General features: G+C 32.8%; 3 protein-coding genes across 4 annotated transcripts in view; 1 reads left to right on the plus strand and 2 right to left on the minus strand.

Annotated features, from left to right (window-relative positions):
* The first annotated feature begins 2,716 nt into the window (after nt 1-2,716).
* Nucleotides 2,717-6,651, plus strand: LOC148271891 (uncharacterized). Its single transcript, XM_088240789.1, has 3 exons — nt 2,717-3,147; nt 4,882-5,378; nt 6,188-6,651. The coding sequence occupies exons 1-3, from the start codon at nt 2,959-2,961 to the stop codon at nt 6,261-6,263; spliced, it is 762 nt and encodes a 253-aa protein (XP_088096915.1). The 5' UTR covers nt 2,717-2,958; the 3' UTR covers nt 6,264-6,651.
* A 1,201-nt stretch (nt 6,652-7,852) lies between these two features.
* LOC148271892 (malectin) lies at nt 7,853-11,465 on the minus strand. The gene has a single exon (XM_088240790.1). It carries the CDS (start codon nt 11,217-11,219, stop codon nt 10,419-10,421), a length of 801 nt encoding a protein of 266 aa, XP_088096916.1. The 5' UTR covers nt 11,220-11,465; the 3' UTR covers nt 7,853-10,418.
* Nucleotides 11,466-13,822: 2,357 nt separating this feature from the next.
* Nucleotides 13,823-16,800, minus strand: part of LOC148271893 (beta-1,3-glucosyltransferase) — a 47,772-nt gene continuing 44,794 nt past the window's right edge. For both annotated transcript variants that reach the window (XM_088240787.1, XM_088240788.1), the window contains exons 9-10: nt 16,400-16,661; nt 13,823-14,073 (exon numbers count right to left, since the gene is read on the minus strand). In XM_088240787.1, the coding sequence (XP_088096913.1) occupies nt 13,903-14,073; nt 16,400-16,661 (433 nt within the window). In that variant the 3' untranslated portion in view covers nt 13,823-13,902. The remainder of the gene's footprint in view (nt 14,074-16,399; nt 16,662-16,800) is intronic.

Genomic DNA, 16,800 nt, shown 5'->3' on the forward strand with positions numbered 1-16,800 from the left:
TGTCACGAAAATTAAATTAGCAATATATCCGCGTATTCACTACAAACAAACATTAGGTAAAAGTAGAACTAAGCAAAAGAATATCTCACGTCACTGATTTGCATGACCTTTTGACAGATGATAAACACGGGAGTGAAAAGAAAGATGTTTTATTTAAGCTAAAAACCGACCAAGAATTGTTTGATTATAAGAAAACATTGAAGTTTACAAGTAATAAGTGCACTTTGCCGCTAATATCTTCTAGACCTAGGCAACCCAAAACAGTGATAAATTATTGGTCAAAAATTCACATTTTTGTTATTTAAAAATTTACATATTTTCTTCATGCGTTTGCATACCTGAATACAACATTGTGGCACAAAAGAATGGTATAAACGATAATAGTATATTTTATTTATTCAACACAATATAAGAAACCCCCTGATTGGTTGTAAGTAAGAAAGGAAACTAAATTTCGTCCCTTTCAAAAGTAATTTTAAATTTACAACATAATACATTTAAATCGTAAATTTTTTGGTTGCATGGTTTATCACCAATATTTTTTTTTATATTTCTAGGCGTTCGTTGTAATGCGGGAAATTTAAAATTTATTCCAACAACATACGTATTTCTCGTAGTGTAGTGGTTGATCTATTAGACTTTTCGCCTATCATGCTTGATGTCCCCGGGTCGACGTGAAATATTAGTTTTACAGCAATATTTTCCTGTCCGTGGACTGGTACCCGAAGCGTAAAACTAATCACATTACCTTCACATGTAGCAGATGATTAAAGTACGCTGCATTTGGTGTTCCAATGTAGTGCCCTGTGTGCCATTATATGCTGATAATGATTTTATAATTTATTAGAAAATATAATAAAAAAAGAGATTTCCACATTTACGTATTGTGAAAAATATGAAAACAAAATATTACCTATGCATTTATACGCTTACTTGTGGAAAATCACACCCGTTACCATCGGTATATACTATACACTACACGGCCCTTGTGCGCACCCGACTGTGTTTCATTCGACATAGGTTCCGGAGCTTATCTCGTATTTGGTGGGAAATAGTGTGTTTCCATGTATACGCTAAGCAAACGCGAAGCAGTGCAAAAGAGCATGAAGTACACCTTTAAATTCAGAGTAAGCGGTATAAACAGTTAGTCCTTTTACTACTACGCGTTTGGCACGGCAATGATGTTAAAACATTTTTAGAACACGATTTCAAATTCGCGTTACAGGTATGAATCGTCATCTCTATTTAATTATACATCCAGTGCCCGTTACATATGTTTTTTATTTTATTTATATTTTTTATTCACTTACAATAAATAAACACTTAAAAATCAAAACACTCAGTCCTTATCTAGTCGGAATATTAATAAGAAATAAAGCATAAAAACTGGTGACTTTTTCCAAAAAAGCCTATAAACTCCGCTTTCCTATATCCTTTGAAAGAGGGAATGGGGTAATTTTCCCAATTAACGATTTACGGCAATGAGGCAGTTCAGTGTTTTTTTTAAAAATTATTTGTTAATGGACAAAGCAAAAAAAATATATATGTATTGTTATTATAAGCGCTATGATTTTTTTGAATTTTGTATTTCTGAAATAACTCCGCGGGTGACGTCCCAAGTTCTTTTCCGCTTCTTCTCGGTCAGTTCTGCCGAAAACATTTTTTATATCCAATTTCCCGTTCGAAACTCTTAATTTTAAAATTGGGAAGCCGTATTCCCACCAAATATGAAAGGAATAACGGAGGCATTGACTCGTTTGTACAAAATACAATCTTCTTATTATTTTACAAAAATGATATATTGGTACCCATTGAAATACCACGTAAAGTTGAAGCAAAATAGGGCGTAGTTTACTCGTAGATAGGTATTATGCATGTTTTTACAACAGTATTGGATAACTCGTGAAAGAATTTTGTAACTCGCACGCATATGCATAATATTATATTCGAATGTAATTATGTTATCAGCATCATTATTCTCTTTTCGCATCTAATGGTGCATATGGCACAACATCGATACATCAACCGCAGCGTATCTTGATCATTTTTATCAGTCTTACGCTGCAGTCTATGAAATATTCTAATGTAAAACAACTTTTTAAATCGACATTTCCTGCTACTTCAATATAACTTAAGGAGGATTACGTATCAATGAGAAAATTTCACATACCTGTCGAACGATTTGAATCGTTTATGAATTTAAGTAAAACTCATTTGCATTTTGGAGAAATGTAGATAACATATGTTTTGACGTTACAAAAAGCATAATAATGCACAAGGTGAAAGTAAAAAATTACGTAAAAAAAAAACAGGTAAACAAATATTTTAGTTTTTATTGTTTACCCTAATATTTGAATTTTCAGGCCATTTCCATTTTCAAACGTCGTAAATAACTTGTGTTATATAAATGGAAATAGCGTTGTAAAATGCATAAATTCACAATACTACCACCTATCACGGAACCCCAAACTTGATTATTTATAAGTACCTGTATTTTTAAAAAATAAACGCGTCCCGTAGAAACTCCGATCACATTAAAATAAATAACTTTTTTAGTGTGATGCCAATGGTTAAAAATAGCAAAATAACAACTAAATAATTATTTTGTTTTGGAATTAATCATTTAAATTCTGATTGCGGTTCTAGGATAGAATATTGTAAGAAATGTATGGGATTTTCTCAGGTGCGGATATATGATGTACATCGAGCGGTCAATGGTAAGGCCACAGCCGGTGTCCAAAGGCTATCGACCTGCAAGCCGCCGGATAACTGTATTACTGTATCACCAAGACAAAAAATCGACAGATCTCCACAACCCGTTCTAGTTGCATATTCGGCCAGTTACTTAGTCTTGATTCTTGATAATCCCATAAGGAACCATATAGATAGGCATAGCAGTCGTGGTAAAGTCTTCACAGCGCGAGGAGGGAAATTTAAACAAGTGACAAAATACCTCCTATGATGCATTATATTCCACGAGCTGTTTTGGTGTTCGTGCTGAGTTATATATTTAGTGGTGTGAATGGAACTCCGACTAGTTTTCCCACAACATACGACCAAAGACAGACGGGTGAAGTTAACATTCAAATTAGTGTCAAAGATTTGAAAATTGTCGCCCTTTTGGGCGGTGGGCTTGGCGGGTCAGAGGTTTGTCAAATCAAAATGTCAACAAACGGTACTTTCGGAAACTGGAAACTTATTGGAAACGTACAAGAAACGCAAATACAAATGCCAATGTTGTAAACGATTTTAATCGAATGAATAATTAATTATTTACTAACTGTTCGTTATTAACGAACGATTTTTTTTACATTGTTTCACGTACATTTTTTTTGTGGGTGGTTAAAACATGAATGGATTTTTTTCTGGCATATAATACTTATTTGATAAATATCTAATGTACAAAATACGAGTATTTTTTTCACTAGAATGATTCTGAAAATGAAAAAACAGAGTCATCATTACTCAATATTTTTACAAGTCATGAGTTCCACCCACTGACTTCAAAAGGCCTTCATAATGCAACCCTGATCTTGGATTAAAGTCACACAAATCGTGTATGATGCTATTATTAATAATGAGGAAATTCAGTGGTTTTTTGTTTTGTTTTTTTATTTGTTAAAATACTATTAAACTAAGCGAAAAATTTTTTTTTTCAATTTTTATGTATCGTATTATCAGCGCTACTATTTTTTAAAAGTTTCGCATTTCTGAAGTAACTCCGCGTGTGATGTCAGAGGTTCTCTTCCGCTTATTCTCATACAATTCATCCATTGGTCCATCCATGGCAAGCAAACCGGAAATCTTCCATAGCTATAATATGATAGGTTGATTAATAGGAACCAGTGACGTCATTCGAAGTAGTCCATTTTTATTAAAATGTTTTTTTATTATTTTTTCGTACATTTTCAGGGAACTTTGAAGTACAATTTAATGCTCCAATTTTTACCGCGCGCAAGAAAACATGGAAAAAATATTTTTTCAGAGAAAAAATATTTTAACGAATACTAGTTTTATGAAGTTATTCATGTTTAATCAAAATTATAAAAGCCACCATCGCATTTCTTAAATGATGGTATACAATATAAAACAGAATAAGAAAAAACAGAAAACAAAAAAATAATATAGGGTCAGTCCAAGTCAATTTTGCTATATACCTAGGAATACATTATTATTTTTAAAAAAAAACTTTTTCATAATACACCCTACGATATTAAAAAGAACTATAATGGGCACCATTTTCATAATTGTTATGTATATTTAATAATTACTATAATCGATAATATCTATAGACTGGTTTACTGGTTTCTGTTATTATTATGGATAACTTATATAGCGCCATTTTCGTAATATAATACTTCAAGGGCACTTTACAAAGTGATTATATAAAGAAATAAATTTAATTTTAAATTTGTGATTTAAGAAAAACAATGTACTTTTATATGGTTAATAGAATCCAAAGTAACTTTGTCTGATTTTTTCTGATGAATAAATTGCCACGATGTATTATAATATAAACATCGTTGGCCTAATTGTAAAACTCGTAAGTCCCAAACATAATTTTATTCGGTAAATATTTATATTGTTTAATCATGCAACACTGTACGATTATACAAGTTTTACATACACACAAAAAAGATGTTTTGAAGTCCTAACAGATAACGCAAAGATATAATTTTTTACTGTGGACTCACAAGTTTTATAAGTTAGGGTGAGCATGTAAAACATACTACCTACTATTAAAAATAGAGGTGGGTTAGGTACATTGTAAAATTAATTAGCATTATTTATTTTATAAAAATATAAGATACAGTTTATAAAAGAAATGGAGAGAAATGAAAGTAGGAAATCATTGTAACTAAACTCTTTTTGTTTTTTTAGGATTATGACTACAATTATGATTACGCTGAGTTAACAGTCAAGCCATTACAGAACAGCAGTAGCACGACTGTTTCAACTACCACTAAAAAAGAAGAGAGCGAATTATTGAATAGTATTTTGACTACTACAGAAAAAGTTGTTAAAATAACACCCCCCTCGCCAGTTTTACATCCAAAACCCATAAACTCTATTTTAAATAACACTCAGAAATCAAATACAACGGACGATTTAAATAAAGTTAATCGAACATCAACAACTACAAGTAAACCATATAAACCTAATAACCCTGAAATCCCAGTGCAAATATTGACAACACCTGTACAGATACAATATAATCACGATGGGAAAAATGGTACAACGATCAAACCAGAAGCAACCTCCACAGTTTTATCTTCAACACCTGACACAGAAACTCAAGCTGATTGTATAGAAGGGTTTAGAAAAGATCAGCGGGGAAATTGTAGACCAAAAATTAAAAAACCAGTACAACAAACATTGTGAGTATTTCATAAATTATACATTTTTTTCATTTAGGTTTCATTTAAATAAAAATAAAAACTTACCTCCAAAATCTATAATATAGTTACATAAATATATAGGGCATACAGGAATAGAAAAAACATCTTCAATATTTTTTTGTTATTTGTTTTTTGTATGTAGTTTTTATTTAAAGGATAAAATTAATAACAAATTTTTCCTAGAAAGATAATTGTGCGTCTAATAGTCCTTCCAAATGGCAAACCTGATTTAGAGTAATGAAAATATTATTGGAATAGAATTAAATTTACAATTTTTATAGCCTTCAGTGATTATCAATATCTACAAGTACCTATGTAAATGAGATATATTAAAATTTTTACAATGGAGTAATATAAAATTATAATTGGAAAATAAAAACATAACATGTAAAAAAAAAACACTTAAGAAAATAAAATTTAAACATAAAATACGTTTATCTTTATGACCAGGTTATTTAAAAATATTTATCTGTATTAACCTTTACCCTAAGATTTAAATTAGAGATATTACTTTTTACATTAACTACCTACCCACTTTCCGATATTATGATTGATAACATTATTATAAAACTTTATTGACTAAAAACCATAATTTTTATACACTTATATTTAATTGAGCTTACTTATCCAAACAAAATGTCGGATGGTTGTTTAAGAAATAAAATTACTTCTTTTTTTTTAAAGAAGATTTTTTTATGACCGTGTTGATAGTTTTGTGATATGTTACTCCGAATATTTTTCTCCACAACCGCCAGTTGTGTCTGTAAGCAATTCTTTCATATTTTCAGGTTAAGAAAGCTCATACAACTTTCACATCGCATGCAGGCACCGGGAAATAAGAGAGTTAACACTACAAAACAATAGGGATGCTTCAAGCAACAAGAAATTATGCTAAAATAATTGTGATATTTAAATACTCTAACATTTAAAGCTGCCAATTATTTTAAGAATGCCATGCAACGTCAATTGCCAGTGGAATGTAAATAATTCATAATAATATGTTTGATGAGTATTGTTTACATTGTGGTAGAACTAATGAATAAAAAATAAATACATACATTTGATAATTATTGTTTATAATTTCAGAATTTGCATTGTGATTTCACAATACACGTTTGTTTCAATCTTTGTTATTTTGCTATGTGATATTTTATGATTATTATTTTTATATACAAGCTATTAATACCTTTCAAATGACTATTTAGGTAGAATTTATAATTGGTATTTAAATAATAAATACTTTCTTAAGTTATTCAGCGTTTTATTAAATTAAAAAATCTGTGTTGATTCACTAGGTACAAAACTTAGGTAAGTAAACCCCTTTGTAACTTTAATACAAAATATTAAAACAAACTAAAACTGCGGGTGTTTTAAATCCGTTGAAAGTATATTATGAGAGGAACCGAACCAATATCTAAAATTCGAATGTGTGTTTACCATAATATTAATGTTTTTTTTGTTATTTATTAACGTGGCTATATATCGTAAAACATAAGTAAAGTTTATACTAATTTTATGTGTTTTTGTGCAATTCAATACGATATACAAAATTCCTTTTTTGTAACATTAATGTAAAAATAGATTGATGTCTAATTTTGAAGAAAATACAGCAGTGATTCATCAATCTTTGATACTTTACATTTTAAAAAGTATAAAGCGTAGGTATAAAATACTTTTATTGTAATTTTATGTACTTATACTATTTCCTGATATAATAAATCTTTCATGGCAGTGAATAAATTTCATAGTTGCCAAATTTGTAATTAGCCAGATAAATTACACCACTCAGAATTTAAAAATAATTTAAAACAGCAATCATTAATTCCTTTAATAATCATTCAATTGGATTACCAGTAATTAACCAACAGATGACATGATTCATTATATGTTAAACACTATTATGCATCGCAGACCTTTATTGAACTTTTTTGGCCATTTACATTTTTTCTAAAAGTTTCATAGATTGGGAAAACTGGGTAAGATAATAAATTATTATAAAATAAAAACCTTCTTATTAGTTTTACAATGTTAAGTTTTTATTTTAAAATACTCAATTTATCATGGAGTTTCAGAAAGTGAATACTGATTTCATCAATAAAATGGGAAAGATAATACATACTTATATTCAGGCGTTGCTTACGTCATGTAATGCAATAGCGATGACAATTGTGCAGTAATTACTACGACTAGGCAACTTCAAACCCAGCATTTTTGAGTTACCCACTAAAAACTTGAATCTTTCTCCATGAATACCACAAATAGGCAAGTAGTGATTCATTACAATCATATTATGATGATTATAAGGCATGACTTATCAATTTGTAGAATTCATGGAGGAAGATTTAAAAAATGTGTTTTTAGTAAGTAACTAACAAATATTGATTTTTAAGTTACCTGTTGTAGTAATTACTCCGACTTTTTATGGGTATAGGTAAAAAAATAAAATTCAGTAGTATGGAAAACAGTTTTAATTTGCACGTTGCACATTACGTTCACATGATTCTTTATTATCGCTTTTTAAATTATTGGAATTATGCGTGAGCTTTATGCTTTAAATGTAAGCCCAGGTGATATAACATAATATAAAAAATACACAAAAAGACATAAATCAGTCATTTAAAATCGAGGTATTAAAAGTCATATGAATTAGTTTCAAACTTGGAAAAAAAAAACATAAGTTAGGAGGTTATAAATTTGTGCTTAGGCTAGGCGCATTATATATTAGGAAAAAGAAGATTAATGTCTTAATCCAAACATTATATCAAGAGGTTGGTCACCAAATACTCCCATGAAATACATAGAACATTACTACATGATACATCCAAAGGACAGAGTCAGTAAACATAACTAAGAAATAGAAAGATGGCATCCAAACTGAGAAAGTTATAATTGCTCGTTTTTATTGGTCTATGTATTTCTTTTGGGGTAGTCTGTTTTGGTATAAAATGCAATGATCTGTTATTTAAATTAATTAATTACTAAATGTCTAAATATATCCTATTAAATAAAATTTCTAAGGCATTTATTCATATTTTATATAAATATAAGATGTAAGCAACACCAATACCGGATCAAAAATATTATTTCAATTAAAGACAAGTTTCATGCATTATAAATTAGTCGTAGGTATTTTAGAAATAAAATGAGTTCTATTGGAGAGTACGGAACATATCAAATATTCAGTTAGTGGAATTTAAACAGCTGCTTATAATTTTAGCCCCAAGAGCAATAAAGCAAACACAAAATTAATACATATAAATATGTACACAATTGCAACCCAGATGCGTGATCTCATTTAAAATTATCAAGTGGTTATTAAATATCATTTTCAAAGTGTAAGACTACCTAAGATTTTAAACCTCGATTTATCTCTACTATTGCTGAACACGACTACCAACAAGTATAACATTAAAATAAAACATTATCTCCACTATCTCATCGCTGGTTAAAAACAAAAAAAATATTAAACACAAGATTGTAATATTTCGGGGACGGTTCAAATTATGTTAACACGGCTAATATTAGTAATACAACTAGATGTTATGAAGAAATAAGACACTTTTTGCAAAAACATTTAAAGTAAAATCGTATCCGGGTAACGAAAGTACGAAAACTATTAGGTCTAGAACTTAAAAACCGGAATTTGACATTAGATGTCCGTACTTGTATATGCGGTCTAGCAAATCATTGAAATACATGTCATTTTGAAGCTCTATTTATAAGCTATCAAAACCAGTCAACAGTGTTTGATTTGCTTATGCGCTCATATTTTTTACAATCATGGAAAATTGGCAAAAAAAACAGCATTTGCGAGAAGTTTTGCTGAGTCACCTTTTTGCAAATAAAACTGCAGCCGAAAGTCATTGTTTGCTTATGGAATTGTATGGCAAACATGCTCTTGCGAAATTACAGTGTTTCGAGTGGTTCCAACACTTTAAAAGTAGCAATTTTGATATCAAAGACAAAGAGCGGCCTGAACAGCCGAAAAAGTTTAAAGATAAAGAATTGGAAGCGTTAATCGATCAAGATTCGTGTCAAAGACAAGAAGAGCTGGCGGAATCATTAGGCGTGACTCAAGCAGCCATTTCCAAGCGCCTAAAAGCAAGGAAATTGGGTGCCATATGAGTTGAAGCCGAGAGAAGTGAAAAGGCGATTTTGCATGTCTGAAATGCTGCTCGAACGTCATAAGAAGTCATTTTTGTATCGAATTGTTACTGGTGACGAAAAACAAATTCATTACGCCAACCAAAAGCGCAACAAATCGTAAGTGAAGCCCGGCCAATAAGCCAAATCGACACCTAAGAAGAATATTCACGCTGCCAAGATAATACTCTGTATTTGGTGGGACCAGAAGAGAGTTGTGTATTATGAGCTTATAAAACAGGGTGACACCATTACTGGAGAGATGTACGGGCAACAAGTGATTTGTTTAAAGAGAGCATTGAAGGATAAATGGCCAAAATGGGAGACTAGACACGAGACATTGATTTTCCAACATAACAATGCTCGATTAATGTTGCTCAACCCGTTGAAAACTATTTGGAAAATAGTGGATGGGAAGTTCTGCTCCACCCACCATATAGTCCAGACTTGGCACCTTCTGACTTTTGTTTATTTCGGTCGATGCAGAATGCACTTTCCGGAATACGCTTCACTTCAGTCCAAGGCATCAAAAAGTGTCTCCATTCGTTCTTTGATTCAAAAGATGACCAGTTTTTTTGGGATGTTATCCACGAATTGCCAGAAAGATAGGGAAATGTTGTAACTTCCGATGGATAATACTTTGAATAACAGAATTGTACAAGATTTTCTTAAATAAACTGCTCAAATTTCCTAAAACTATTTCGGTTTTTAAGTTATAGACCCAATACATAGTATAGTATGGGGCTACCAAATACAAATACTTCAAATTCAATAAAAGGATATTGGGATAAATAGTTGTACAAGGTACAGTCGGAATACGGGACTAGACAAATAGTAGTCAGACACTGTTGCCAATACGGCCGTCATAGGCGGAGATCACAGCTTGCACAGGCAGAACAGGAGGGGTATGAAGGCCCCGATAGCCACAAACACGGGCAGCATGATGGAGGTGTCGTCGGTGGAGTAGGGGTCGGGCTGTTTGGGGCCGCTGGGGCGGCGGCTCCGCGACACCTTCTCTTCGCTCTCCTCCTTCACCTCGTCCAGGTCGGGCTCCGGTAGCAGCGGCGGCAGCTTGGGCACGTGCTCCAACTTCCCTCTCACCACGTACATAGCGTTAATCTTGGGATTGTCGCGGTATCCTTTGATGAACTCCACTCTAATCTTCCCTCCGCGGATATCCGATTCCTCTTCGTTATAATACAGTTTTCCTTTACTTATGCTATAAGGAACGTACTCTTCGTGCGCAACTCCGCGACCCACCTTGTCGTAAATGTCGAGATCGGCGACAATAGTATGGTCGCCGTTCAGAACTACGTCGAATACCTTCATGTTGGGCGCATTGAAGTACACTTCGCTGAACTTGAGAACTAGAAGGTAATCACCGTCCGAATTTGCCGGAATGTCGTACCCGAAGGTACTGTGATGATATCTTTCTGTTTGAAACAGAATTTGGTCGTTAGGGTTGACCCTTCCGATCATTAGTAATTGTTTCCCGTAATCGGAAGGGGTCCCGACTTTACCCTGGAGAGGGTCCCGTTCGTAACGTATACCGTAACTATCGGTATGCGCCTCGCCGCCGGCATTTATCGCGTAAATGACATCTCCGATATTTGTTACCCCGGATGTTTCGAGAGACAAAAGAACTACGAAATGTAATATTACCAAAAGCCATTCCATAATTTATGTTTCTTGTTATGCTAGCTTAGCTGGCAAATGTCACTCATGAGTTAAACATTTAATTTATGAATTAATAAGATTCTTAGACAACTGGGAAACAATTTGATTCATAAAAAGAGAACACTCGAGATCATTGAAGTTGATTAATTAACTACCGTGCTGTTATTATTAAACGAATTATAACTCCTGTATACGTATTTCGATTGAATATGGAACGCCGGTGATGTCAAAAACCATAGACAACACAAATATAAACGAACGTGGACACTGGACACATTCAACTACCACAGACTACACTAATGAAAAAGAAAGTTCTCTTGGTACTTGATTAGATAGGTACTCCTCAAATTACACGAAAAATTGAGTGATTGATATTAGTACAAAATAAAATGAGTTTTTTGTAAATTGTGTACATAATATAATAAATTGGTTTATAAGAAATTGAGTTGGTTACAAAATATTGGTCTCTTTGCTTTGCAATTGCCTAATTTTTTTGTTATCTGTATGTACATAAATAAGAAAAGATATTTTTTAAATTAGCAAAACATTCTTTATTATTTTTTATATTTATATAGTAAGCGAAAATACTGAATATCATGATATTTAAAATTTAGGCTAGAAATATGAATAGTTGCATAAATAATGTAAATAAAATAAAGCGATGAGAACAGTAGTTTATTTTTTTACAGAATGTAAAAGAGAAATATTATGTACTACAAATACCAATAAAAGCATGTGAAATGGAAATAGAAAAAAAAAATGTCTTTTTAAAATCAATATGGATACTATGGAGAAATGTTTTCATATTTTACTTTTAAAATCATTTAATTAAAAAATATGTCAATAAAAACGCAATATATTTAGCCTCAAGATTTGTGATGATGTTCTGCATTTAAACAGTCTCAACGTTCAAAGTTTAACCGAAACGTGACGTACTAGGGGCGTGGCTAATGCAATGGACCGTTTTTGCGGCAATTAAACATTACAATTTTTTTTTTAATTACTCGACAGTTATTCATGGACCTTATTAATTTCAAATTGTAAAAAAATAATGATATTTCCCTATTGTGCTAGAACAGCCATTTATTTCTAATCTAAAAAATACTCGTCAATATTTGAATATATCATTATCAGGGTAATGGTTCTTGAGAAAGTCTTTCGACTGTAATTTCACTAATACTTTTTTTTTTCTTTTTTTTACCGCGCTACTACGGTATTCTAGCCAGTGTCGTGTTTTGTTTTTTTTTTTGGATATTTACATTTACATATCGTTAGTAATTTACACAGAATTAAGAAAATCTGTGGTACTTATTTATATATCGTACAAAGATACAAGTTAATATGTTAGTACTTATGATGGGCAATTTTATACAGGATGTTCACTAAACCCTGTCACATCCGAAACCACGATGATCAGTATGAGCAAGAAGACATATTGGCACATTTAAATAAATTTTTAGAACGAATAAAATTTTTCAAAAACAAAATATTTAAAAAATCAAATGGGAAACGGGGAGGGGGGAGGGGGGGAGTCTGATGTCTGGTACGCCCGTACGCCGCGCCCCCCTCACCCGCCTCAGTCCGAGCACTAAGGAGCGTTGCCAGATCTACCGATTTTGGGAGCATTCTACCGATCTACCGAATTCGATTGAAATTCTACCGATTTTTATACATTTCCTTGTTTTTTCCACAGAACAAAATTTCAATGCAAATAAAACGAATTCATATTATAATAATTTATTGCTTGTTTGCTCACTTCGATTGCCATCAATTGCTTATTTAAAAAAACTGCTTATCTATCGTACATAAGTATATAAGGCGGCCTCCGTGGTGTAGTGGTCAAGATGTGTGTAGTGGTCAATGCAAATGCAAGCTGACATTTGCACATGGCAGATTCCCGGACACGGATTCTGAACAAGTAAGAACCATTGCAGCAGTGTCCAATGCGCATTTTATACATAAAGGTTGTCCCGAATCTATTAAGAATCACTTTGGAGTACCAAGGTTTTTCTGTAACATTTGGTTGAAGATGAAAAAGATGAAGAAAAAGACCCTTGGCTTGGGAGGAGGCTACCCAATGTTTTTGTCATGGACGAAATTGCTTCTCCTTCATCATAACGAGATAACCTAGTGGTACGATATTACCATAGATCCAAGTCTTGTCCACAGTTATCATGCATTTCATTTTATCCTGATAGTCAGAAAGCATTGTTTAACAGACTTCAACGCGACGCTGTTTTTCTAAAAAAATTATTCTTTTTGACACCTAACGAGATTTCACTCTTTTCGTGCATAAAACATATATCAAAATGATCTGGATTGATCCAAATGAAATGTTAACAGTATCAGCAAGGTCTCTAATAATTGCCAATCGACGATTATTGAGCACCAAATTTTAAATTTCTTTTACGTGTTTTTCATCAGTTGATGTTCGTTTCATTTTTCGAAAATTCCCGTAATCAGAAAATCTGTTAAACTGAACAGGCTCAGTTTTTAATTGTTCGAATTAAATAGACTATATAGTACGTGGTTTACAGGTAACGATCCAGGAAAAGGGGCTTCATTTATTAAAAATATTTTTTTTCAATAAGATGCACGGAGTATGTTTTTTAAATATATATTTAATTATTATCTCACTTACACTAGGGATATGTTATTTCTTAAGCAACAATTAAAAAATATTTCATAATTCAATATGTCTTAATTGATTTCCAATAAAATTTTCAACAAATTTAGAATCATCCTTTTTGAACCACTGTTCATAAACTTCATCTGGATTTATCATCCAATGCTTGTGGAAGGAGACAGGATGATGTGGAGCGAGGTACTCTGGAGGATAGTCCATTGGGCGACCCTGTAATATAAAACCTTAGAGAAAACGGTAATGCCAAGCTAGAGTGGGTCTCTAAAAAAACTCTATTTGCAGGTTCTGCAATGAGGACAATATAAATGCCCATTCACATCATGTATGAGTATAATGCTACTCGTATATTTCACAGAAGAAACTGCATTCTTCCATTGGTTAGACTTGAAAAAGTCAAAGGGTACCCTCAAATTATGGCTCCATTTTTTTAGGACCCGGGACTGAAAAGCGAAATCTAGCTTTATGTTACTTGCTCCTCACCCATGGATTTCTCTAAGACCTAGGCTTAGATGGCAATTTTAATAATTAAATATAGGGGAATCGACACAACAGACCTTCACAGGTCGCAGTGACATCAGGAGTAATTATCCCCAGGTCCCTGATAAATAGGCAATGTACCCAGTATCAATGATTTAAGTGTATAAATACATACAACAACGAGTTTAGTAAGCCTTCCCAAAATGCATAGGGCAAATTCTCATAAAAGGGTGATAAATTACAAACAGCTATCAAGAAACATCAGTCGCATTTTGCAGATTGCTTATGACTATGACAAATGTACTATGATACACTCGTAAAATTGAACTTGAAATATAATGCTGAACTAGGAAGAGTAAGCCTGATCCAACTTCAGATAATTAATGCTTATGTATTAAAAATGTTTTGATTTTTTCCAAATTCATGTCGACAAGGCATGGGTTTAACCCCATAGGAACATAGTTATTAAGATTAAGATACAAGGGTTGCTACTTAAGTTTTGAGATAGACATGTAAAAACAAATATTTATAATCGAAAATGGCTTTATGGTTTTTCAAAATATTCTCCTTGAAGATCAATACACTTTTGCATGCGTATGAACCAATTTTTGAAGGACTTTTTCCAGTCCGATTAAGGTACCTCCAATACATGTGATTTGAACGTATCAAACGCTTCTTCAGGCGTCGAAAAACGTTGACCTCGCAATTTATTTTTGATATGCGGGAATAGGACTACAGGGAATAGAAATCATTGGGTGCCAAATCAGGACTGTACGGCGGATGACCCATCAATTCGATGTTTTGAATGCTCAAAAATTCACTTGTTTGAGCTTATGTGTGACAGCTTGCATTGTCGTGATAGAGAATGGTTCGTCTTCTGCAATTGGTTTGCCTTATTTTTTCGAACACTTCTGGCGAACAAATGGTGGTGTACCATTCAGAAGTGACCATTTTACGTTGTTATAATGGAACGGTGGCGACATGTCCAGTTATTCCGAAAAAACACGCGACCATTTGCTTCGAAGTACTTCGTGCGAGAACAACTTTTGTTGGATTTGGCTTGTCTTGAAAGACCCATACAGTCGATTGTTGTTTAGTTTCGGGTTCATATACATAAATCCATGATTCGTCGCCTGTCAAGATCTTATAGACGTCTTTTGAAGCACTGCGATTGAATTTTTCAACATTTGTTTGCACCAATTGACACGAGACTTTTTTTGAGCGATTGTCAAATTATGCGGTATCCAACGCTAACAAACCAATATAATTTCATGCAATATTGAATGTATGCGAATGGAACTAATGCCCAAGCATGCCTCGATCTCACGGTATGTCACATGACGATCTTGCAATATCAGTTCACGCAAAGCATCGATTTTTTCAGGCAAAACAGCCGGTTTTGGACGACCTTCACGAAATTCATCCTGTAACGAAGTACGACCACGATTGAATTCAGAAAACCAGCGAAATACGGTGGCTCGATATGGTGCTTCATCACCAAAAGTCGCAGCGAGTTGATCGGCACACTGTTGTTGGTTCAATCCACGTCGAAAGTCATAGAAAATCATCGCACTAAAATGTTCACGATTTAGTTCCATTTTTTTTACAAAATTATTTTTTTAAGTATCTGTAAACAACACAAATATCACTCGTATGACAAAACGTTCTGAGTACGTTCACCATTAAAAATGGCAAACTTTACGATGACAATGTTAGATTTGACAAATTCATACTGGTGTTGCCATACCTCAAAACTTGAGTAGCAACCCTCGTATTACAACAGAGATTGAAAACATTTCTATTCTCTAAAATGTTCAGCTCAATTTTTTTCAAATAAAAATAATCGTCATTATGATATACCCGAAAATTGAAATGAAGGGATAGCCGAATATAAAGGGTTCAAGCCTCAGGCCTCTGATCTGTGAGTCCGCAACATTTTTTTTGCGATTTTAATTAGGTAGTGCAACGCTTAACAATTGACCACAAAAAAACATTACTAACCTTTGGGACAATCTTGTTGTGATCAAAAGTAATGAAAGATTCTGTTTTATTAAATTACCTGGTGAAATAGTGAAGAGTGAACAAGGCGAACTTTTAGCTTGTCAAGGCATATTCCAAGCCACATGTCATCTGGTGAAGAAATGGACGGACAAGTGCAGTTGGCAAGTTTGGGAAGCAGGTCAATGCTGAGAACAAATCCTCCCCCGCCAGTTAGATAATCATATCCCATCTTCCCCTTCCAAAGATTATACCCATATCTTTCTCCGAGAGCCACTTTTTTATTTCCAAAACAAGGAATTATTTCACTTAGGCGGGCGACACTAAGAAATAAATTATTAAAAAATGTTACATTTATTTATAGGAAAATATAACTTTGTTTACCGTTTTTAAGTAATAAGATATGAAATACCGCCGAGTAAAAAAAATAATTCCTACTTATCAGTAGCACAAAAAATATTC

Source organism: Micrasema longulum, unplaced genomic scaffold (genome assembly GCF_059751315.1).
Source record: "Micrasema longulum isolate JH-2025_06_02 unplaced genomic scaffold, ASM5975131v1 h1tg002599l, whole genome shotgun sequence".
Taxonomy (NCBI): domain Eukaryota; kingdom Metazoa; phylum Arthropoda; class Insecta; order Trichoptera; family Brachycentridae; genus Micrasema; species Micrasema longulum.